This window comes from Chroicocephalus ridibundus, chromosome 15, assembly GCF_963924245.1.
Source record: "Chroicocephalus ridibundus chromosome 15, bChrRid1.1, whole genome shotgun sequence".
In the NCBI taxonomy this organism is placed as follows: Eukaryota; Metazoa; Chordata; class Aves; order Charadriiformes; family Laridae; genus Chroicocephalus; species Chroicocephalus ridibundus.
In genome coordinates this window covers 2,907,459-2,932,359 of record NC_086298.1, presented here as the reverse complement: position 1 = coordinate 2,932,359, position 24,901 = coordinate 2,907,459, and the positions used below count along the sequence as shown (strand labels likewise).

The window sequence follows — 24,901 nt, the reverse complement described above, 5'->3', positions numbered from 1 at the left end:
CGAGGGTCTTAAGCCACGGAAAGTGGACAAACACTGCAATTCCCTTTTTCTTGGGATAATCAAAGAATAAACCTTGAGAGAGGTGATCAATTAGCGACAGATGGAAGTAGGAACCAGCTCACCTGCATCTAAGCATAAGATAGCACTGCCTGGGGGTCTTCTTTCTTGCAAATTATGCTACGGTGGTTATTTACCATTCCCCTACAGGTCTATACTGGGAGCTGAAATGCTAAAAAGGAGATGGCTGACGTGGAAAACAAAAACTGGATCAACCTTTTCTTTCAATGGGTTTGACCAACTAGTGGACCAAACAGATCAATAAAAAATGGGTCCTCTAAAGCCCTGTGTCTTCAGATCAACCCAGGGCGTACTGCTGGGAGCCGTACCCGAAAAGACAAGTTATTAATCTCCAAAATACCACGTCCAGCGCTTCACAGAAGTTCAGCCCAAATGATCAAAAGATGTGTCCTGGCCCTAAACTGTGGACGGATTTCAGATTATTTTTAAATTGCGGAAATGTTAGTCCCACTTAACAAAAACAAGTGATTTCAGTGGAACTATTCGCACATGGAAAATCCCGAACGTGCACATGTTTTAGGATCAAGCCTGGAGCATCACGTCTTGGCTGTCCTTTGATTTGCGCTTCTGCCCCTGGTCCCGCTGCCAACAGCAATAGCTTCACACCAGAGCGAAGCGGGAATGGGGTTAGAGAACCAAAATTAGGATCTTAATATATGACATATTCTGTATTAACAGCTCTAGAAGTGAAAAGGTTTGGCCCCTGAGTGACTCACAAAATGTAACCTCTGCGGCTCAGAGTTAATAGAACGAGCAAATCTTTCTGTAAACTTAATGCTCGTGCCACTTATGGGCGGAAAGTTCCTGAACATATAAACATTAAAAAAGCCACATCGATACTAATTTTTTCCCTCGCAGGTGTGTTACTCCTCCCACGGACGCTAATCAGAGCCAAGGCTATTTTTTAAGGAGAGAAGGGGCACTCCCCAGTTTTCAGTCTCATTGAGATTTTCGAGTGGGAAGAGATAGGGTGGGATTTGAAAAAGGGAAAGGAAAAAAAAAACCAAAAAGCTATTTACTGCCTGCCAAATACCCACAAAGGACTTGTCTGTGTTTCAGAGCACGTGGTAATGGAAATCTGCTCGGAGATTAGAAGCTGCTGGCATGTGTGCCGCATATATGCAGGCTCGTAGTACGGATGGCTTCGAGCTAGTTAAAATCACACACAGTTCAGAGAAATGCAGTCATTTTGGGATAGGTTTCCATTTAAAGTTAGCCTAAATCAATTTAACTTGGGATTTTAAAGCGGTTTAATTGCATCCTGGCAGGGAGTTGGAAGTGCTGATTATACAAACACTTTCTGCATCTGTCTCTACTGAAGGGAAACAAAAAAAACCAGAGTGAAAAGGCTGGAGGAGCTGGAGGCAGCTTCATTGCAAAGACAGACGAGATTCATTGCAGAGTAACTCACGGGGAGGAAAATGGATACAAAAGTAGTAGGGTTTTAAATTAAAAAAAAAAAAAAAAAAAAGTCTCCCAGCAAGCAACTTCCCAAGCTGCAGAATTACCAAGGAAATTACTGCATCTCAGAGCATCTCGAAATGAAAATAACACTGTCGCCAGGGCTGTTGCGCGGTAGCGTTCTCTGGGCAATGGAGAAAAGCAGCGTGTTCAAGTCAGTGTTGCTCTAGAAGCGGTCACTGGTCCCTCATTTTTAAAAAATTCCTTAAAACACCTCGGCAGCAGCTCTCGGGTCTGTCACAGCACAGTGCCTCGGCTCCGCTGCCGTGGTGCTTAAGCCCAGGAGTGCAGCTCGCCCTGGAAATGTCTTCGAGTAAGAAAAACAAAGAGATAAAACCGTAAAACCAAGCACCTCACCGTCTGGCTGCGAGAAAACCGTTTCCTCCTTTAACACGCTCGTATTTCAGGAACATTTTTATCAGAGGCTCACTGAGAACTGAAATCCTTCCAAAGTTAGGCTTATTGCACTTTCTTCTTATTATTTCGCGCGTCTTACGTTTCAACCACAAGCCCAAAAGCTAAAGTGTTATTTAAGAGAACAAAATTCCCTTCTGCAATTTGATGCCATTAGAAGGAGGCTTCCAAGATCAAAAATGGTGAGATACGTCTGGTTAAAAAACACGTTTTTTTTCAGCAAACTGCCCTTACGCTGAGAAACATGACGTCACTCCCTGCTGCCTCACAGGCGGGTGAAAGCAAACGGTGGAGCCTGAGCCTGTAGCACTTGACTCCGACGCTGCCGTGGGGCACATCAGCTCCTTTTAGGGAAAAAGAGCACCTTGACAACTTGAATTTTATTTTTTTGTGTGTGTGTGTGCGTGGCCTCATGTCTCTGCACAGGATTTGCGAACCCACCGAGGTGCTTCTCAGCTAGGAGAGGAACATGGCGCAGACGCGGCCTAGTTAACTCTCAAGGTGCCTGAAGCACTGCCAACGAATGGCAAAAGACTCAGCGTATTTTTATCTCCAAACTGGGAGGCAGAAGCCAAAGGCAATCAAAGCTCCATTTGGAAATGCCAAACAGCTGTTCTACTTGGCCATTTAGCCAAGATCATTTGAATTTACCCTATTAATTTTTGGCAGGGGATGTGTGTGTGTGGGGGGAGGAGGGCACGTTTTGCGTTCTCAATTTATTGGTTTATGTCTCTCCCGTGTTGATTTGAAGGAAATGCCCTTGTAATGACATCAGACCTGTTCATCTCCAGTGCACGGTGAACTGGAGTTGGAGCATTTACCACCAATGTTACCTCACGCTTCGGAGTAATTTTCTTCACATTAAAACAGGCTGTTTGGGTGTAGAGGTGTGGTATTTATACACAACGTATATCCTTTTCTCCACATATACCAGCGTACATACCAGGCAGCTGGGTCGTATTCAGCCCAGACACGAACAAACTCATCCAAATGATGGGGCCCAAGGATGGAGGAGTCTCTGGTCAGGTATTCAAAATTGTCCATAATCACAGCCACAAACAGGTTTAACATCTGCAGAGAGGAAGCAATAATGCAGTTAGGGAGAGGAGAAGGTGCCAGAAGGGAAAAATATGGCTTGTTCGAAGGGAAGGGAAGGGAAGGGAAGGGAAGGGAAGGGAAGGGAAGGGAAGGGAAGAGGGAAGGGAAGGGAAGAGGGAAGGGAAGGGAAGAGGGAAGGGAAGGGAAGAGGGAAGGGAAGGGAAGAGGGAAGGGAAGGGAAGGGAAGGGAAGAGGGAAGGGAAGGGAAGGGAAGGGAAGGGAAGGGAAGGGAAGGGAAGGGAAGGGAAGGGAAGGGAAGGGAAGGGAAGAGGGAAGGGAAGAGGGAAGGGAAGAGGGAAGGGAAGAGGGAAGGGAAGGGAAGAGGGAAGGGAAGAGGGAAGGGAAGGGAAGAGGGAAGAGGGAAGGGAAGGGAAGGGAAGGGAAGGGAAAGGAAGGGAAGGGAAAGGAAGGGAAGAGGGAAGGGAAGAGGGAAGGGAAGGGAAGGGAAGAGGGAAGGGAAGAGGGAAGGGAAGGGAAGGGGAAAGGGAAGGGGAGGGGAGGGGAGGGGAGGGGAGGGGAGGGGAGGGGAGGGGAGGGGAGGGGAGGGGAAGGGAGGGGAAGGGAGGGGAGGGGAAGGGAGGGGTACAATTCCCTTAGCAGGGCATGTGGTTTCTACAAGAAGCAGCCGCACCCCAGAGAATAACCGCGACAAACAGCCCTGGGTCCCTGGGGACTCTCTTGCCACCCCGTCGTCCCCTGCAAGCCACTGCCAGCTCTGCTGTATGCGGCAGGTTTGCCATGGCTTTTGACAACAGACACTTTGGCCACGTGCCCACCACTGGTGATGCCCTACAGCATGACCCATGCCAGAGCCCGACAGGGGCTCAGCGCCTCTCCCTTGCCCTTTCTGCTCCAGCACAGACCAGCACACGGGCCCCAGCCGCTGCTTCACCGGCCGGGTGATGTGAACTCTTCCAGCACTTTCATATCACGGCACATCAAGACAAGAACAGCTGAAGGAAAAACCATTCTTCAGCCTGAATGCCCTATTTTAGACTCGGAACAATTCAAACCTTCAAAGATCCCCAGAAAGACGAGGGGCAGGACACACAAAAGGCTCCTGTCCCTAATGGCCGCTGTCTAACACTGAGCCCGGCAAACGCTTCTGGCATATAAAGATTCTCCTCTTATTAAAGCCAACAGAAGAGTCCCCAGGATTTCAATGGGAAAAGATCAAGGTGCACCAGCAGAATGGAAGAGCAGGAGGGCAGGCGGAATGGATGCTCCTGTGCCAGATAAAGACCTGACTGGCACAAGGCCCCTTTCTACCTTCGTTGTGTCTTTTTGGAGGGGGCTGAGCTGCTGCCGCGGGCGCTGCTCCTCTGCACCCCGCTGAGCAAGGACAGCGGCCAAGCAGCCTGTGAGCTCCCGCGTGGGGATGAGTAGAATTAAACTGAATATGGACTTCCCCGGCTGGTCTGCCTGTCATTAAAAGAAAACCAGGCAGCAGAGTTTGGGGTTTGTGCAGTTTTAAACAGTTCATACTCCTGTGTGGATGGAGGAAGGGGTTTTGGCTCTTGCTGGGGCACAGGATCCACCAGCAGAGACAAGCGCAGCCCACAACAAATCACCATATCACCACCAAAGCTAATCACGGACTTCCCAGTCCATCTATTTTTTATGAACTCACCCCAACAGAAAGTGGGGAGCAGAACTCAGCCCCCAACATATCAATGCATTGGGGCACCAGGGAGTCTTACACTACCCAAAGGTCTTCTCCAGGCCAAGCTGTAGAGCACACAGCTGAAGGCACACCAGCCCTGCCAGCGCCTCAGCTGCTCACGAGGCTTCTGCCTCTGCAGCAACGTGCCTGAATTCATGCCATGCACAGGGACAATGGTTTGGGTTGGAAGGGACCTTAAAGATCATCTAGTTCCAACCCCCCGCCATGAGCAGGGACACCTCCCACTAGACCAGTACTGGACAGGGATGTCCAACCCAGCTTCTCAAAGCTGCTCAATGCCTGGAAGCACTACAACCACACCAGCAGGGCTCACTCACGTGCTGCAGGTACCCCACGCCTAACACACAACCCCCAGAGCATCAAGAGACAGCACAACTTTTGAGAGTCAGCCAACGTGATCCCCGGTCCCTATCCTTTTCTCCCAGCTCCAGCCGTGGCTCAGTACAGTTTTCCCTTGCTTGCGTACAGCTGTTTCTAAAGTCCCCGTGTTTTTAAATTTCAATTTATATTTTTCAACAGTGTAAATTACAGGAGGAAAACTATGTCAGGCTGGACATCCGCAAAGAGCCAGAAACGACATTTCAAAACAAACACGTCATCCAGTTCCCCTCCAATCCATGGTGTAACAACATCGAACAAACCATAGAAGTGTGCCCTCCTGGCAAGGCTGGGGCTCTGTAACGCGTTAATCGCTTGCGGGGAACCACATGTCTCATTGCAACAAAGTGCTTGGACGCATTTTAAGGAATGAGTTACAGCCCTGGCCCGTAGCAGCCCAGCAGCTTGGCTTTCCCCTGCCTATTTTTAGAGCCTGCCCTCCCTGCCTTTGCTCTCCAAGAGGGCTCTCCCCTCCCTCTGCCAGCAAGCCCAGGGTGCGGTTTCATGGGAATTTCCAGGATTTTCCAGGAGCGCTGGCTCAGGGGCGAAGCTCAGGCAAAGCTGTATTTAGCACAAATGCACTCCAGCCTCCAGTTCCCCTCCTACATTTCAAGCGGGACGGCTGACATGAGCCAGGGAGGGTGAGCCTAGGGGGGTGTTGTTTGGGCTTTTTTAAAAAAAAAAAAGCTTTAGGAACAATAACATGCTTTAAAATAACAATGAGAACATCTGATGTTGGGTTAGGGATTTGTGCGAGGAAAAAAATTTGGCTTTAAAACACAGAGTGCTGAAGGAATCGGTAAACGGAGCATTAACTTTGTATAAGCTTTCAGGGCTCCACATTTTTTAATATATGCAGGAGAAATAAACCACGGGGTGTCAAAGGGGTGACAGCAGTCGGACACAGGATCTCAGTAGAGGCCATTGAAGCTGGTCTATCTATACCCAGCATCAAACTGCCACGTGCACCTCTTTCTCCTGGTTAAAGGTTTCTGATGGTAGCGGGGATTAGCTGCACAAAGCATCAAATCTCGCATTTTAAAGCAAACCCATGGAAATGAATGTGGTCTTGACACGTTGCTTTTCAGTACATTTCAGAGCTGTGACTTTCATCTCTTCCTGCTTGAAGTTTAATTGGGTCCCTGTCCCTGGTTTTCCATCCCTCTGTCCCAGTGGTGCAGGAAAGCGAACCAAGCCCCAAGAGCAGAGAGCTTTTTATGCACGCGAGCCACCAGAAGCACACTGGCACCTATTAAAACTTAGACCCGGCCCCGTATGGTGGCCACGGGCACGGATCAAGTACAACAGCTCTTTGCACTTTCCTGTCTAAAGCTTTCCTGGCGCCAGAAGCAAATGATCGTTGCTTTTATTTGACAAACAAACCAAAAGACGAGGCATCAAATCATTGCGATGCTCCTCCCAGCCGCCAGCGCTTCCGAACCAATGTTTTCTTGGCCATTCTCACCCTGCCCTCCCAGGCCCCCGTCTTCAAAGGACCATGTTACAAATCGAGACAAAACAGATTAATGCTTAATTCCAAATATCAGACACCCCCCTCTCCACCCCGTGAGAAGAAAGATACAACCCTTCCCTTTAAACTAATGACTAAATGATCTCTTTGGGGATTTAAGGGATTTTATCACCAGGATAATAAATGGGTTTTAGTGAAGCTGTCTTGTAATGTTGTATAAATCATAATTAGGGAGAAGGAGGAAGCCAGGGGGTGTGGAGGGAAGGGCTGAGGGGGGGAACGACACCGGCGCCTCCACTTTGGGAGGAGATTGGGACCGACTTACCAGGAAGGAGCACAGGAAGATGAAGGAGACGAAGTAGAAATAGGCAAAATCGCTGCCGCATTCGTTTTTGGTGAGGCCGGAGAGCGGGTCGCAGGCTCTGTTGCTGAGGCACGACAGCATGATCTCGTGCCAGGCTTCCCCCGTGGCGCTCCTGCGGGCGGGAGAGCAGAGGGTGAGCTCGGCCAGAGCGGGAGGGCATCCCCCTCACGGTGTTACTGCGCCCAATTAACTAAATTAATTAGGGCGAAGGTAGCGTTCACGTGGAGAGACTATGTTTACATGAGGAATCTAAAGCGCTGACATGCGAAAGAAAGGAGAAAGAACATCATCCATTACCGGAGGTAAAAGACCCCAAGCAGGCTCAGGTGGGCCAAGCTTTGTTGGTTTTAGGGAGAATAACACCGGATTGATTTGAACATGTTAAGTGCAAAGTAGGGAAGCAGAGTTCAGATTGTTTCCTTTTAAAGCGGCTAACGTTGCCGTCCTAGCGCTGGCTGCGAACCCAGCAGAGACGATGGGAAACAAAGCCAGGCTTCTCCACTCGAATCTCTTCTATCCTTTATCAGGTAGATACAGAAATACCAGGAGGGTCCGGGTGGTCACAGTGACTCGGGTCCAGTTTTCATGACAGTCTCCTGGGTTTTCTTCATCATTTCCCTCCCCCCGCTCATTTTGGCTGTGAGAACTCAAGTAATGGGTAGGCGTACTCAAAACAAACCCTGACTTCTACCGCTATTATAAGGAGAAAAATAACTAAAAGGCAAAATTTTGCAGTCCCAGAGGGTCTATCCTAAAAATAAATCACTGTGTGCACGCAAGGGTTGGAAACTGGGGGGTCCCCCATGTTCCTTACTCCGACTTTCTACATGACCTCAGGTTTTTCCCCCGTAATCTCTGCATCACGCTCAGAGGTGCTTTTAGGGGCATCCCCCCCCCCAGCGCCACGAACAGCCCATCCTGCTGCAGGGCTGTTCTCAGCCCGGCAAATTCGTACACGGAGCCGGCTCGCAAGTTTTCCTCCTGGCCTTGGAGAAAACTTGGTACTCCATGTAAAATCCAGGCTACTCTGAATTATACGGCACATTTCCCCCACCACCATATTGAGTCCTGAAGCCCCGTTCCCTGGAGCAGAACCCGGCTCCCCCATCGCCGTCCTGCTGCCTCTGCCCGCTCTGTCCCAAGAGGTCTGGGCACGAGACTGAATAATTACCCGGTTTTATTAAAATTCCGAGTTTTGAGTCGAGTGATTATTCTGAGCTAAGAGAAGGCTAATTTCATTTCCATCTGGCTTCCCAGAAACCATGCGACCCGAATCCCAGGCAGGATATCCAGTTACAAGCGCCGCATAACCCGCAGCCCCGAGCTTGTGGGGCCGGAGCAGATACTACCCGCCGTGTCCCCACCCCACACGGCCGGAGAAGTGACATCTTCCCCAAAGCTGCCCCCATTCAGAGCAGGGCCTGCACTTCATTTTTGCCAGCTCTGAGACTGAAAATCTGCCATTTCATTGATTATTTATTTTTTTTTTTTAAATTTGAGAATGTTTCCTTTGCAGGCAGAGTGAACCCAGATGGGAACACTCTCCCTCTGAAGCAGAGGTGGCGTTGACGTATGAAGTGCTAACTTGTGGGCAAACGCAAAAATGACGGATTAAAAGAATTCTCACTTTAAAAAGAAAAATAAAAAAAATAGTAAGCTTCATGACAGGAACCACATCGATCAGGGTGTCACAGCGCTGGGTGTCGCTTTGTGTGTTCAATCAGACCTGTCGTATTCGGAGATGTGCCAGGCCAAACCCTTAACGCCGAGGAGGAGGGTTCAGGAACGGAGGCTTTACTCCAAATACCTTCCTTAGAGGATGCCGAAGTCTCAGCAGCTAAACCGGCACGTGGGAAAACAAGGATTTACTTGTTGCTCGCGCGCAAGTCTTCTGGTATTTTCTGCTCTGCTTACCTGAACAGAAGCATCAGGGCTTGGAGGAAGGTACGGAAGTTATTGTGCCGATTAATGGAGGTTTCATCATTCAGTGCAATGTTTCCAAATACCTGCCACAGAAAACAGAAGCGATTTCAGGCCAAACGCTACCTCGCGTGGACGTTGTCGGTAAAGGCAGGGAGAAAAGGCAGGAAAAGATTTTTGTCCTGGTTCAAGGGGTCTCAAAAGCTAGAATAACTTCTGTGCTAAAGAGGGAGATAAAAATGTGCTGTGGAGATCAAACGGGGAAAAAAAAAAATCAGTTTAATAGGCTCTGTCTCCACACAGACCCTTTCCAGCAGTTCAACTCCATCCCAGGCCATGAAAACTGTCTCATTTCTTCGCTGAAAGGTGCAGCGCCCGAGCTGCTCCCTGCTCTCAGGCTCCTGGCGTGCCATAGCCAGAGGAAGGGACGTGTCCTGCCCGTGGGAGCCAGTGCTGCCCACTGTCACCCCCAGATGTGTGCTGCAGCCTCCTCACCCCCCGCCGGTTTGGCTGCCTTTGTACATGCTCTCCTTTGTACCCCCAGAAATATGTCCCTATGGGGACAGGCTGAGAGGGCTGGGGGGGGGTTCAGCCTGGAGAAGAGAAGGCTCCGGGGAGACCTTAGAGCCCCTTCCAGTCCCTAAAGGGGCTCCAGGAAAGCTGGGGAGGGACTCTGGATCAGGGAGGGGAGCCATGGGACGAGGGGGAACGGTTTTAAACTGAAAGAGGGGAGATTTATAGAATCATAGAATATGTAGGGTTGGAAGGGACCTCTAAAGGCCATCTAGTCCAACCCCCCTGCAGTGAACAGGGACATCTTGAACTAGATCAGGTTGCTCAGAGCCTCATCGAGCCTGGCCTTGAATGTCTCCAGGGATGGGGCCTCCACCTCCTCTCTGGGATTAGATCTCAGGAAGAAATTGTTTGCTGTGAGGGCAGTGAGCCCCTGGCCCAGGTTGCCCAGAGAAGCTGTGGCTGCCCCATCCCTGGAGGGGTTCAAGACCAGGTTGGATGGGGCTTGGAGCAACCTGGGCTGGTGGGAGGTGTCCCTGCCCAGGGCGGGGGGTTGGAACTAGATAATCTTTAAGGTCCCTTCCAACCCGAACCATTCTTGTGATTCTACGATTTATTAAATATCTGTACACTCAGGGCCACATTCAACTCAAGACCTGGCAATAGGGGCACAAAAAGTGGCCTTTTTTTGCACTTGTAATTTACCTGACACTGGACTTTGGCCTCATCCTAACTCAGGTGTTGATCCTGCTGCGCAGGCAATAACCCATTTGCACCCTGAACCAGCGGGACCAAACCAGGCTACGGTCAGTATTCAAGCTAAAATTTTACCTGCATGCCGATAATGGCATAGATGAAGAAGAGCATTGCAATGAGGAGACACACATAAGGCAAGGCCTGTGGAAAAGGAGAAGGCGATATTAATGACAGCAAATGTATACATCAGCTGGTAGCATTTAATTCCTGGGCAGCACTGTGTTTGGTGGCATTTGTCCTTCAGATGAAGGAACTGGGAAGAGAATACCAACAATTCTGGCAGCCTTTAGCAGACAAACCCCTGGAGCCAGGTATTTATCGATCACAAACCAGTCTGGGCTTTCCAAGGGCTCTCTACGCATCCTCGCAAGCAGATAAGCAGGGGAAACACAATAAGAAGCTCCGCAGCACGCACTGGAGCTACTGGCAGGCACTGGCGCTTTCTATGCATAATTGTACGAATGTTAATTTTTAATGACCTTGCTATAAATTTAGTGTGAGGGGAAAAAAAAATTATACATCCAAGAAACAAGTTTCTTCTCTGAAACAGGCACAGACTGCAATCCCAGGAGGACAAAGAGATTCTGAGTTTTAGCAAAAAAAATCAGTGAAGGCTACAATGTAATTATGTCACCCAAGCTGAGAGTAATAGCTACTCAGGCTAAGCAAATGGGTAATTAATGCCTCTTAATTAGTAATAGCTGAAAAAAATGAGAAATCTGGCCCTAGAGCTAGACTGTGTGATGCTCGGGGCAGGAGAGCCCAGCAGCAAACACAGGCCAAAGGGCTGATGTGGTTTCTGCTGAACACCTTTGCACAAGGGACAAGGAGCTCAGGGATGGGGGAAAGGTGGTCAAGCAGCTCCCACGGAGCCCCGGAACCGTCCCGGCTCCGCTTCAGGGGCAGCACCCTGCACACACGCTCTTGAAAAGGTCGGGATTATACTGAAAAGGGTCTTGGCTGAGCCCCTCTCCCAAGATCCAGGCAAGAGTACACAGTCCAGGGACACTCTCCTGGGAGGGAACACCCGCAGTCCCCACGTCAGCCTCTGGCAGAGGCTCTCCTGGCTGCAGGGTTCCTCATGAATCACACCACCTCTGTCCACCCTCAAGGAAAACACGACCTAGCAAATCTAAGGCACTGCAACCCCCCCCAGGTCACCGTCCCTCTCCATTAGCTGCTTGATGGTTGGGTGAAAGCATAACACAGAAGGTGACCATGAGACCAGCTGCCTGTCTGGTGTCTCCCAAAGGGACGTACCATGTAATTAAACCCTCACTCTCAGCCCTGGCCATGGAACCAGCATGGATGCCTGCAGTTCTTCTCCAGGTCACTTGTAGAAAGAAGCAATCGCTATGATCCCATCTCCACCTTCCAAAAAGGTTTTGCCTCTATAGTCTAAAAGGTCTAATAGAAACTTCCCTCTCGACCAGCTCTGGTGCAGAGCAATAGCCATGCTCATGCTCTGCTGAAACCAGTTCTCCATCCCGGTTCTCTCGCAGCCAGCACGGGGCTGGCCAGGTTTCCCAGCCTGGCGTGGGCAGAGCCACCCGGCGTCTCTCCAACCGCAGGAGAGAAACGCCTTTCTTCTCTTAAAAAGTCTTTTCCATTTCTGGAGAGAGCACACTCCTCCCCACAGTTTTATCACCTAAAATAACCCCTCTGCATCGTTTTGACTCAGACAGGATGATGTATTTGAAAGCGCAGCTTAAGCAAAAGAAACCGGTTGCTCTCCATCCCACCGCACTCTGCGTCATTAAATACCAGTTGCCATCATAACGCCTTCCAGAAAGTACCCTGCAAAACACCCGGCCATTGCACTGACCCGCAGACAAGCTCCCCTGAGCTTGTGTCAGCACCCAGCACGTAAGCTATCACCTGCAGACCTTGGAGCTCGGCCCAGAAGGTGGAGAGACCCTGTGCAGAGCCAGAGGTATGGTCCCCAGGCTCGCCGAGCCACCCGCCACGTCCACAGGCATTGCTCGGAGGTGTCACCATGCCAGTGAACACAAAAAGAAGTTTGCTGGCTGTGAGCTATGAACAGATCCATCTTCAGCCGCTCCCTGAGCTCAACTGTGCTTTGCTTTCCCACATCACCTCTCTACTTATATTTCTCTGAAAGTCCTGTCTGGAGCCAGGGAGGTCTAGCGTGTGAGGTTCAACAAGGCCAAGTGCCGGGTCCTGCACTTGGGTCACACCAACCCCATGCAGCGTTCCAAGCCTGGGGGCGAGTGGCTGGAGAGCTGCCTGGCAGAAAAGGACCTGGGGGTGTTGGTCAACTGTGGGCTGAATATGAGCCAGCAGTGTGCCCAGGTGGCCAAGAAGGCCAACAGCATCCTGGCCTGTGCCAGGAACAGTGAGGTGAGTAGGACTAGGGAAGTGACCGTCCCCCTGTACTGGGCACTGGTGAGGCCCCACCTCGAGGGCTGTGTCCAGTTTTGGGCCCCTCACTCCAAGAAAGACATTGAGGGGCTGGAGCGTGTCCAGAGAAGGGCAACGGAGCTGGTGGGGGGTCTGGAGCACAAGCCTTGTGAGGAGCGGCTGAGGGAGCTGGGGGTGTTCAGCCTGGAGAAGAGGAGGCTGAGGGGAGACCTTCTCGCTCTCTACAACCCCCTGGAGAGAGTGGGGGAGGTTGGTCTCTTCTCCCAAGGAACAGGCAATAGGACAAGAGGAAACGGCCTCAAGCTTCACCAGGGGAGGTTTACGATGGATATTAGGAAAAATTTCTTCACTGAAAGGGTTAGCAAGCATTGGAACAGGCTGCCCAGGGCAGTGGTGGAGTCACCTTCCCTGGAAGATTTAAAAGCGGGACAGACGTGGTGCTGAGGGACGTGGTTCAGTGGTGGTTTTGGCAGTGTTGGGTTGATGGTTGGACTCGATGATCTCAAAGGTCCCTTCCAACCTAGGCGATTCTATGATTCTATGATTCTAAGTGCTTTCTCGGAGAGTGTGATGGGGCTGGGGGTCTGCACCCTGCAGCTGCACAGTCAATAAGTGCTAGTGTGCTAGAGCTCAGTGCCACGGCTACGAAAGCCTGATTTCAGATTAAAAGATCTCTCTGCGCTGCTCAAGGTCAGCCTGCCCCATAGCCAGAGTCAAAACACAACAAGCTGTGGAAACGGGCTGCAAACCAGCTGAGAGCTGTTAAAATATAACCAGCTTTGGGGCATGTGGGCTTTTCTTTACATCTGGAAAACAACTATGTCAACCCTAAGTGGCGGCTGAGAACTAAGCTGCTGTAAGGCAGCTGTTTGAGGGTCACCCAGTTTGAAAGTGCCACATCCAGCCGGTTGCCCCCGCGCCACAATGTACCAGCTGCCACGACTGCCACGACGTGCTGAGGCTTGCCGGGAGGGAAGGGCAGGGGAAAGGAAACCAGGGCAAGCAACTATCTCGACTTTAGAACAAAAAAAAAATCATTTTTGTAATCTTCCACGTCATAAAAACACAGCCCTGTGTTATACAGCTTCACAGTTGATGTTACCAAAATGCAATGGTTTGGGGTTTGCTTCTATCAGATTCTACCAAGATTGAAACCTGGTGAAAGCAATTTAACCTTGCACTCGCTGCAGGCAAATAACAGGCATTAAGGCACTGATTAGTCAGACGACCATTTCCTTATGCTAATACCCGAGTCTCAAGATTTTGCCACCGGGATTTTGCTGTAGTTTTCAAGGGCAACTTGAGCTTTGCGCGCCGGCTGCGAGTCTGCGTCAGTGGCCGTCCCGCTTTCAGACTCATCTTCCAAAATGCTCAGCACCTACAGCGTTCCGCGCAGATCGGTTAGTGTTCCCGCAGAATTAATATTCCTGTGATTGCTTTGCAGAGGCGCAGAGAGGCCGTTCCCTTGGCAAGGGGAAGCTCTTCGATACTCAACAGCCGATGCTACGGACGTGCCAAAGGTTCCCATCTCCCCGCGTCTCTTCCCTGCCTCCCACCTGCCCAACACTCACCTTAAAAGACTGCACAAACGTCCAGAGCAAGATGCGGATAGTGTAACCCTGGCGAAGGAGCTTGATAAGTCTCGCTGCCCTGAAGAGCCGCAGGAAGCTGAGGTTGATGAAGTTGTCCTGCGGAAAGTAAAGGTTTTGTGTCCTTCAGAAATTAACGCGATTAGAAACCACAGCCCGCAAAAAAGAAATTAAAATTACCAGCTTCACGATCTAAGCAGCAAATCGGCCACCAGAAAACCTTCCAAAAGAAACATTCGTCAGTGCAGATCACTCCACATGCAGCAAGTATGAGAAAATCCCTCTCCACAAGAGCCCTCCCCTCTGCTACTGGGTCAATGATAGAAAAGGAAAAGGCCCTTTCACGCTGTCCATGGAGGTCTTGTTTTCTTTGAGTAAGGCAGATTTTTCTCCCCCTAAGGACTCGGGGAGAGGTTACAGTGCCATATTATCATTCTGTAAAGAATGAGGTTGTTTTGAAGTCTTGGTCAGCTCGCTTTCTACAATGAATTGAACTTAAGCCAAGACAGTTGCAAGGGACTGCGTATACAGCCTCTACCGTAACAAAGAAAGGCATTGTCCAGTGAAGATTAAAACATCCTTGAAAGAATGAGGACGTTTTCTAACCTGGAGGTTTTAAACGTTTATATAACGTGTGACTGGACAGGCTCGTCAAGGAGAAATGGCACCAGCAAGACTGCTTGGAAGACGGATCAATGGCAGCAGATCAATCGGGGAGGCTGAGCGTTCAACAGCAGGAGGGTGCCTTAGGAACCTGCTGATTTTTTTAATTATTATTAAATGCGCCTTCGCAGGTGGATCAAAGAACTGCTGGAGACAGATTCTGATTTCTGTTTGGTTTGTATGATTCTCCCCACCCCGCACCCCATTTTTTTTGTTTTCTTCTCTTCAGGGAAAAGAGGTTTCTTGCCCCAATGAGCTAATCTAGAGAGGGTTCTTTCCAAAACAAAACATGCAAAAGCCAGATCCCTCTTGCCCTCCTGTTTTAAGGAGATGAAATATATCCCCCCTTTCCGCACTGATTCCAATTCACTTATTTGTGAATCTCTGTTCACAGCCGCTTATTTGACTGAGTTCGCTAAAGAGAGAAAGCATCCCACTTCAGACTACCAAAGAGCGGAGTGGAAAATGTAATCGTAAGGAGCTCTTTTTGGTAAAGATGAGCAAAAATAGTCTTTCCCTTGTATTACTGTTTTACCAGAAGACGCCCAGTCACATCGAACTGACCCATGTTTCTTGCTCATTTGGCTACAGAGCTCGTGCTGAATTTGAGGGGCTTGTTGGATCTATTCTTTTTTTTTTTTTTTTTTCTTAAATGCCAGCTCAGTTTTGGGGCCATCAGCATCGCATTCCACCAATCCCATCAAAGAGTTCAAGAAATCAGTCTCAGGCATGCACTCGGTTTCTCTCATGTTAAAAAGGCAAGCAGCTCAGAGTTAGGCACAGACCGTATATCAGACTCAGTCCTCAAATAAAGAGAAAAGAGAAAAGCACAGGTATGTTCAATGAAAGAGCAGACAACACTGAGCTCATTCAAATCAGCAACAGAAAGCAGCTCCGGCAGGCAAAACACAAGCACGGATTCCCCTGGGTTGTTCAAGGTCAGCAAAACAAGCACTCAAAATTCAACGCTTGTCTCTCAGCATCAGCTTCTGGTTTATTTTTCTCACCGGTTTGGTTCCCTTCACAAAATCCGGGCTGAACTCACCTTAGCCAGGAAGGGCCGGCCAGGACCCGGGGAGGGGGGCAGAGCTGGACCGTGGCCGGATAACCGGGTGCCGTCAGCGCTCTGCTCCTTAGTGACTCATTCCCAGGTGGAAGGTTTAAAAATTTAGGTTTCACCTAAGAGGTTGAACCTTAATAAAGGTTTAACCCAGAGCCCGTTTTAATCACGGAAAGTTTCCCCACCAGCGGGAACTGGATGAGACCTTATGCGTAATGTTCGTGGCGCTGGGGCATCAGGCCGGCAAGTCTGCCAAATTATTACCTTCAGAGCAACACTGAGGCCAGATCCCTCCCGTGCACAAGCCCGACGCTCCTCCAAGGAGCACGTGCACAGGCAGCCTCTGCGGCATCCACCCCCCTGCGCACGAACCTGCCTCACCTCCCTCTTCCCACCTTGCTGCAGCTCAGCCACGAGAACGTTGCTATAATTTCATGGTCAGAGCTGACACGATGCTTTAACATCTTTTTCGGTCTAGGCTGGCTGCAAGGTCACGCTTGGCACAGGCTACCCCTGGGCGACGTGAGGTTTTGTACCGGACAGTCTGTACAGGACAGTCTGTACACTTGTGATACGAAACAGGGGGCTCAAAACCGTGCAGTTACGTCTATAACCCCCCCACTCCCTGGGATTTGGGGATACAAACAGTCCAAAACCTTCTTTTTTTTTTTTTTTTTCTTTTTCTTTCTCCAGCCCCAAGCCCTCCCTGGTTGACTCGGCCACTGCCATTTCCTACAGCGCAGCAAAAGCCTCGGCTCTGCCGGGAATCGCTCGCAACCCAGGAAAATCCACCGCCACCGACACTTGCAGACCGTTCGAAGGACCGTTCTCTGCGCTGTTCGTAGGGAGGCAAAATTACACACGCTCATGATGGATGGAAGGGCTCCGCGTGTGTAACCCTCGGCACACCGCGTAGAAAACCCGTCCTTCGACACCTCAACTGTCCAGGCAGGTATTAGAATCGCATGCAGTTAAAGGGGAAACTCCACATTGCGATATTTCTTGTGTATAACAGCGTTTTGCATCAATTTTCCTCCCACTTAGCTGCCTCTGCAACACGTGACACACACGCGATCATCTTCTGCGTTATCAAGGTCTGTCTTTCTGGGTTTTTGGTTGCTTTTCTGTTGCACAGACGCTGAAGCCTGACCGGTGCTCCCAAGAGGCACCATAGCTTTATGGTTTTATAATCTACCTGAGGACTAGCAAATTGTGTTGGAAAACCCTTTCCCCCTGGCCTATCGCTATTTTCCTAAGAAAGTGGGCTCTGGTAGTGAAGGCCCCCAGGCACCCGGCAGGTCCCGGGGCAAAGCCACCGTGTCCCGGGGCAGGAGCTCAGCTGGGCGATGCATCCCCGGAGCAAACTACAACGCGGGTAGGAAACAGGGAGAACAGACATCACGGGTAAAGAACCGGTCTTGATTGCTGTCCTGCCATGAGCAGCCTGTTCTTTCACCCTTTCTTAGGGTGTTTTCCATACTGAAAAGCAGAAAAACCATGAAGAATAGGTCGTATGGCCATTGCCGCCCAGATCTTTCCCTCCAGCATCTTCAGCATCAAAGCGGTTTCCTCCCCGACACAGGAGCTGTGCCCACTCTCCACAGGGATGCAGAATGACCTCCACCAGCTCAGTAGATTTAGTGATTTGGGTTTTTAAACCTGCAATGGGAATATGAGGTTTTTCGTGTCATGGCTGGACGTGCTCTGCAGGATTCAGGGAAGGGGGCTACGTTACGCTGCCACAGAGCGATAAACTCGGCAGAAGTTGGGCTGCTCATCCCCGCTTCTTCCTGCGGCCCAGTTGCGGAACATAACACCCCCCCTCAACTTGAAACTTCAGATTTCTGTCCTTAAAATGAAGGGCTCACCCAAAGCTGCAAAGAGCTGAGGGAAGAAGGGTCAGACCAAGCCAAGGATGGGATCACTCTGGAAGCTTTGGCTGTTCTTCACCTGGCATCAACAACAATTAACCAGTTCTGCTAAGGAACGTAGAGGAAATGGTTGTGTTCCCATTGAAATGTCCGTGGCACTGCCCGTACTGAAGAAGAGCTACTGAGTCTTGCGCAGGGTCTTGGCTTCCTTTGAAGCTTGGGCGAAACCCTTGCTGATTTTAAGAGGCTGCAGATTTTTGCCACACTTGCCAGTGTCTTGGAGACTCCGCCATCACAGGCATATCGTGTCGTGTCCTTTCACCCCGAGCCAGGAACACTGGAAAAGGATTTTATAAGCGGTGTGATGCTCAGGTCTCTCCTTGTTCCACACAACCTTTCGACTCTGGTGCTTCTGCTGGAGTCACTGTAGGTTCCCACCATCCGCAGCAGGAGGAGGAAGACAGCTCCGGAGGGCAACTTGGTGCTCCCAAGATCTAACTTGGATGTCAAGTGATGGAAGGAGCCTGGACCTGCACATCTGACTGTAGAGACTGCGATCCGAACAAACTGCAGGGTAAGAATTCAAATCTTTAACCTGCAAAGTGGACAGGAAAAGGCGAAAATTTGGCCCAACAGAGCTAAGCTGGTTTTTCCAGTATATTTTCACACGCACAGCTGATGCCAGAACACTTCTCTCCCCTGCCTGGGCCAGCGGGGAACTGCCCAAAGGTGCCCTCGCGGCTCCCACACATCTGCCATGCTTCCAGCCACCGCAGCACACGCAGAGGATTCCCCTCTCGGATGGCACTACCCAAACTTTCAACTTCTACATTGTGATTTTCTTCTTCGTTGTTTCCCAGCAGGAAATTCCCTCCTGTGATCCTGCACTGGAGCTTATTTGCAGTCTGTCGTGTCGATTCACTCTGATTTGTTTCTTAACAGCAACTGTGCAACAGAAAGTCCAGATGTTAACACAGACCTAAGAGCTGTTGTCAGGTGGCCAAGCAAGTATTTTTGATAAGCTTATGGTCGCGTTTGCGTTATTAGCCATAGCCAAGATAATTAAGAATGGAAGAATATATCTCTATTTTTTAGATTGTATTTTTCCGGTTGTATTTTTTCCTTACTCATCCTCTTCTGCTTAATTTATGATTTTCAAAGACAGAGGCTCGTATTTCCAAAGGCATCTTGGGAATCAGGCACTAAATTCCCAGTGGGATCGGGTTCCCTGTACTTTTCAGCCCTGTTCATAACACGGTTTATGCATTTTACTTGAGAACTTTGCTTTTGCATCCTGTGTCCACTGTGGTGGCAAAATGCCTTCATATCCGGTACCACAAAGGGTTTTCAAAGTTGAAGAAAAATCACTCTTTCCTATGACTTCTCTTTGGATTTGAGGGAAGCAAGTCAGTAATAACTTCAATAATTTTTTTTGCCTTACAATACAGCATAAACCACGGGCTTAAAATACCTGTAAGGCAATCCTCTTAAACATACTGCTTCCCTTTGCAGAAAGCTCACCGCACCTCGTCGTAAAAGACGACAAAACCGGATTTTTGAGAACCGAATTTGGTACCTCCACTTACAAAAGGAAGGGTTTTCCCAGCCAGCCAAATCTCCTCTACTCCGGGTCATCCAGAAGCATCCTTCCCTCCTATTCTCATCCAATTTTCCACCAAAATAAAGCAAGTGTCAGTCTCCCCTTTATCATTGGCAGGTGTAACAAACAGCGGAGAACGGGCTATTGGTAACTGCATTTGCCTCACGTCACCAATTAGCCAAGGGGAAGAAGATGCAGAACAGAAGCCAGTTTTGGGGCACGCTGCAGTGAGGCTTTTTCACCAGTGCAATCGGAAATCTCATCAAAACGAATTAAACCAAAGAAAAACGAGAGAAAATAAAAGCAGAGAATTTAAATAATTGTTTAAATTCAATGAAACCAACCGTGTCCTATATGTGATGTTTTCATGGATGGATATTTGCAAGATTATTTACAAATTATTTTTTTTTTTTTTGAGCAGCAGGTGCACAACATACAGACGGAGACATGGTTTTCGCATTGTATGTTGATTGGATGGCGTGATTCAGCAGGTAGATAAGGAAAATAAAGAACAAAACAGGAAACAAAAGAGAAAATGAGTAATCAGGACAAGCAAAAAAGGAAACTCTGAAAATTTCACTGGAAAAAAACTGTTGGGCTTTTGGGGGTGTTACTTCATGGTAATTATATAAAGAAAAAATGCTTCAAACCAAAACAGATTCTGAGATCCTAAAGGTAACACAGACAGTGCAGTAGTTATTTGCATTTCGTTTTGCAATGCAAATCGGGAGACAATTCACAAACACTTCTCGGTATGGTTTTTTATATTTCCAGGCAGAGAAATAGATGTCAGTTTGCCAAACACCCATTTGGCCTCCTGAGGCCAGCCGTGCCCGCAAGGACACCTTCTCCTTAACGCCGCCTTTCGGACTCTTTTGCTCCCATTACTGGGAGGGTGAAAAAACTGACATACGTGTTTTTGCCTAAGGAAATAAAAAAAATATGTGTGTATATATATATATATTTTCCACTGCATTCACAAAGTAAATTACATATGACGTGACTACAAAATTAAAATAAACCAATTAATCAACACATTTCTTTTCCTTTTATCTTTACTTTTCAGGGCGTTAAAAGTACCGATGCAGCACGGCTGGTGGAAGCCTGGTCTCTCGAGATGAGACCGCCCAGGGGAGCAGGTTTATTTACCTTGGAGAACACTTATAGCTGGAAGACAGGAGAAAAGCGGTGCTCCTGCAACTGTTTGCGAGCCTGCTCTCAAAGTCATGCCCAGAAAGCATCCCCTCTCTGCAAGGAGCCGGAGAGCTTCGCGAGCGGCGGTTACGGGGACAGATGGAGGCTGACAGCCGAGCTGAGGTTGTGGCTGTCCCCTGGGCTTCTCAGCCCCAGAAACTCTCCCGACCAAACGGGTTGAACACCCGGGGAAGGACTAACGGGGGCTGGCACCCAACCGGCCCCACGGCGGCCCATCAGCCGAGGAGAGCCTGGAGCCGAGGAAGGCAGCTGGAGAAGAGAGCGTCCTCCGCTGGGGACACAGCGATGAGCAAAGACCTGCTCTCCTCCCGGGTGATTCTCAGCTCCGTAAGAGGGTGCCGAGGGCTGCTGCGCCCCTGGTCGGTGGCGAAGTGGGGTTAAGCACTACCCGTGGGGTTTTGTGTGGAGCAGATGTTCATCCCGGTTCTTAGCTACTACTCTCCCCTGCCTGGAAAAGGAAGGGGTGGAAAATGGTTGGGCAGAGGCAGCGGGATTAAAGACTCCAGGCCGTAGGGCTGATCTGTGCTCTGCGAGCAAGGCACCCACCGGTCCCCGGCTTGGTCCCTGCCCTCTGCAAACAGCACGCTCGCTGGCGCTGCAGCGGGGCTTTCAGCCCTTTTCTACATTTTTCTTCTTTAATTGGTTCTAAATTCCAGAAGTATTTAAAGTGACTTAAGGTGTGACTCCAGTTGAACAAGATAGCAGGTTCCATATTACAAAGACAGTCCAAAGTGCAACTCTTCCGGGTTGTACACGCACCGTGCCACTTTCCAGGCAGCGAAACAGCCCTGGTGTTTCCCAGGCAGCCTTGGCACGCTTTGGGTTTCCCCTTGGGCACTGTCAGAATAACACAGGTTGCAAGCTATCGTGGAACCAACAAACCAGGACCGGAGCAGAGCGCTGGATCCTTCTGCTGGTTTTCCACCCTACAGGCCACAGCTTGTCCGCAGGACTGGCAGGAGAGGAAGGTTTGGGAGGGCAGTGGAGGTCCTGGTACAAGGCCACCTCCACCACGTGCCACTGGATGAAGCAAATGAACTGCTCCGTGAAAGACCTCCTGAAAGCTGCCGTTATTTGCTGCCATTAACAATTCTGCTATAAATGTAATCTTTGGGGCACCGTTGCAAACTCCCACTTGTGTAATTAACAGCCACTCGTGCATCAATGTCACCTTTTAAGCAAACTAAGCTCCTAAGGCCTCTTCCGCGAGCTGGGCATGATGCCTTTGAACTCTCAAGCCCATTATCCCTGTCTGAGGCCAAGAGATGGATGCGTGTGGCTTAGGGACGCGTACACCGGTGGCTGCGGGGACCCTTCATGGGGATGAGTGTGATGGTGGCCACGGGCTGGAGAGAGATCGGAGAGGAGCTGTATGAAAGGAGTTTTGGAAAACAAGTCTAGCAAGAAGGTTGGGGGAAACCTCTGGGCGCTCTCTGAACGCGGAAAGGAGACATGGTGGCTACGCAGAAATGCTGCAGAAGGGGAAGAGAGCAGAGCTCAAATAGGTCTATGGACTGAGAGAGAGGACCGAGAGGTCAGGGGCTGGAGTGGCACTGGGGGACATATGGCTTTTTGTATTGAAGACATGTTTGTGAGCAGCTTTGTGTTGGACATGCTGCCAGGGGAAGCTGTTGAACTATGTTAGAAAGTCCTCTCTAAGGTTTGACTTAAGGGATTCTTGTTACTCCTAAAACAAAAGCCTCTCCATTACCACCTGGGAGGATAAGGGAAAGCTGGACAGGCACTTGGGAGCTTAACCCTAGTGGAGTTTACTGACTGCTCTTAGAGCTAATTCATTCGACTCTTCAAAGGCATCCCCAAATCGATGCTGGAAACCAGAGAAATTGCTGCAGAGTGGAAGGGTGATGTCGTCCCTCCCAGCACCCCGAGGGTCACTGCAGCGATGCCTGCGACCCACACGGGGGTATTTGGGAGCACATTTACTCTCCAGCCCAAAGACCAGGAGAGGGCTGGGGAACCTCTGCCCACACACTAACCTTCCTACCCCTGATAGTGCTGAGGGCCAGCTGTTGCTTCCAAAAACCTGGGGACATGCGTATACAGCCCCAGACGTGCTGTGGCTTTGCCTTACATTCAGTGACGTATCGCAGCCCAACCTGACCGGTCCCTACCCACTCCCCCAGGTGCCAGACACCCTCGCAGAGGCTGGGCCACCCCTGGGGGAGGCAATGGTCTTCTAACCAAGCAGGGACCCCTACCTGCCGAGCAGGGAATGGGCAACGCTGACGGCTGCTCTCAGCCTGAAAAATAGCTGTACAGAGGGGGATTTTCATAAGAGGCCTGTGGGCTTGGTGTTGAAGGAGACACCTTCTTGAAGGAGAAGATACCAATCTTGGAGGGACGACAGGCTCCCTTACCACGTGGGAGTTGGTTGTGCTGCTTCCTCCCAGTAAAAGTGGCCAAAGGAAGGGTGGAAGAGAAGTTTGGGGCCGACTTGCAAAGGTTTTCATGAATTTTCCAACCAAGGGAAAGGTTTGGGCACCCCAATCCTGACAAGAAAGCCTGTCCCACGGGAGAGGGTGCAGAGGAAAGCACCCAGTACCTACTCATGGTGCAATACATCTCCTGAGCACTCAGAGAAGTGAGTCAGACCATGTGTTCGATCTGAGTGACTTTACCCTGGCTGTAAACCATGCGCTGAAAACAAAAGGTAATCCAAAGTTTATAAAATAGAATTCACCAACTGTTAAATGAACACCATTTGGGCGGGGAGTAAAACTTTGGGGGTTTGTGTGCTTTTTTTGTACCAAGGAGGTAAGGTAATAATGTATTTTGTTAGAAACAGTAACATGGTCTTCACCACCAGCTGAATGTCCTGTAAAGAAGTCTGGGGAGCATAGTTCTTAGCACACACAAACCAGACCTATAAGCAAATCCCAGGGACTGAGAAAAAAAAAAATTATGGTCAAGTTCAAATTCATCACGTACAGATACAGCATCATCAGCTAAAACATGCATTGGGAGAGGAGAGGAGCAATTTGCAAATTGGATAATATCAGGCTGTCAAGGTTTGAGTCAGTCATTTGCTGCCCTTATGGAAAAATCCTCTAGAATTTAGTGGCAAGCTTGTACGCTTCTTGTAATCTACGGGACTCATTAGCAGGGAGAGAGCAGTCATTGTTAAGCTGATTGTTTGTTTGTTTTAATAATTGCCCTGCAAAGCTTTTGTGCACGCACCAGAAAAGCACCACGTTCCCCCAGTCCAGACTGCGCCGGATGAGGAGTTTCTGGCTGTTGCTCTGTTCCCATCACCTCTCCCCTTCCCACTCCTCTTGTCGCCTTCACTCTGCCCGTGACCAGGGCTGGGCAGGAACCCCAAGGGACAGACGTGTGCGCGTGCCCCGCGAAGCACCTCACGCTATAAACCACCAGTCTTCACCAGAATCCTTTTGATTTTTTCCCCTCTATTAAATTCAACAGGATTTTTCCATTAATAGGCAAAACCGGCTGGGGGTTAAGAGCTGTTTGCTGAACGAGAAAGAGAGATCGTTTTCTGGCAGAGGCGCTAGCGCTGTCATTCCCGTCACAGCTTTTTTTCTTTTTGTGTGAAAGTCTTTGGGGCAGACAGCTGCGCTCCTCTCCGTGGAAAGAGCAGAGCTACTGGGAACGGGCTGCCAGGTCACCCCGGGACACCATCACACCCCCAAGTTCCAGAGGCAGCTCTAGGGAATAAGGCTGGTAGGGAGAAGGTGCAATGTCTTGACAGGGTACAGCTTTGTTGGTAAATGAAGCAAATTGAGCAATCTGTACTTACCGCAATCTCTGTTACTAAAATATCAGTAATACTTCCCAACACTGTTACAAAATCAAAGACATTCCAGGCATCCCGGAAATAATTCTGCCAAATGAAAACACAAGGAGGGGGTAGAGGGATCCGAGGGTTATTATTTCTTTTTTTTTTTGCCTTTTTTTTTTTTTTGCAACACAGGCTTTTGTTTTGTTTTGTTTTGTTTGTTTTTAAATGCGCATCATGAAATACAAACATTTCACGTAGGGAGGAAACAGTTGGAAGTAAAGGAGGAAGGCACGTACCAGCACACCAAAGGCAATGATCTTCAGCACACATTCCATTGAAAACATGGACGTAAACACAATATTCAGGCATTTCAACATTTCTTCATACGCTTCTGGAGCATCATAGAACTAAACCAGGATGGAAGAAAGGCTGTTACTGGAAGATCACTCACAGAATAAAACCTTCCCAGTTGACTTCCCTGACTACAAGACTCTTGCTCATTTTAGCGCCAGGTTTTGTGCTCCCTTTAAGCAAGACTTGGGGTTACAATACAGTTATTCATGCCGCCCCAGAAGCACGCCATTGTCTACATGCTATCTCAATGGGGTAGCTGGCGATACACCCAGG

At 49.5% G+C, this 24,901-nt stretch overlaps 1 protein-coding gene across 9 annotated transcripts in view; it reads right to left on the bottom strand.

Moving 5' to 3' along the window:
* Window positions 1-24,901, bottom strand: part of CACNA1B (calcium voltage-gated channel subunit alpha1 B) — a 311,383-nt gene that overhangs the window by 32,058 nt on the left and 254,424 nt on the right. For all 9 annotated transcript variants that reach the window (XM_063353305.1, XM_063353296.1, XM_063353297.1 and 6 more), the window contains 7 exons: window positions 24,571-24,681; window positions 24,293-24,376; window positions 14,091-14,207; window positions 10,213-10,278; window positions 8,863-8,954; window positions 6,910-7,060; window positions 2,897-3,024 (listed from right to left, as the gene is read on the bottom strand). In XM_063353305.1, the coding sequence (XP_063209375.1) occupies window positions 2,897-3,024; window positions 6,910-7,060; window positions 8,863-8,954; window positions 10,213-10,278; window positions 14,091-14,207; window positions 24,293-24,376; window positions 24,571-24,681 (749 nt within the window). The remainder of the gene's footprint in view (window positions 1-2,896; window positions 3,025-6,909; window positions 7,061-8,862; window positions 8,955-10,212; window positions 10,279-14,090; window positions 14,208-24,292; window positions 24,377-24,570; window positions 24,682-24,901) is intronic.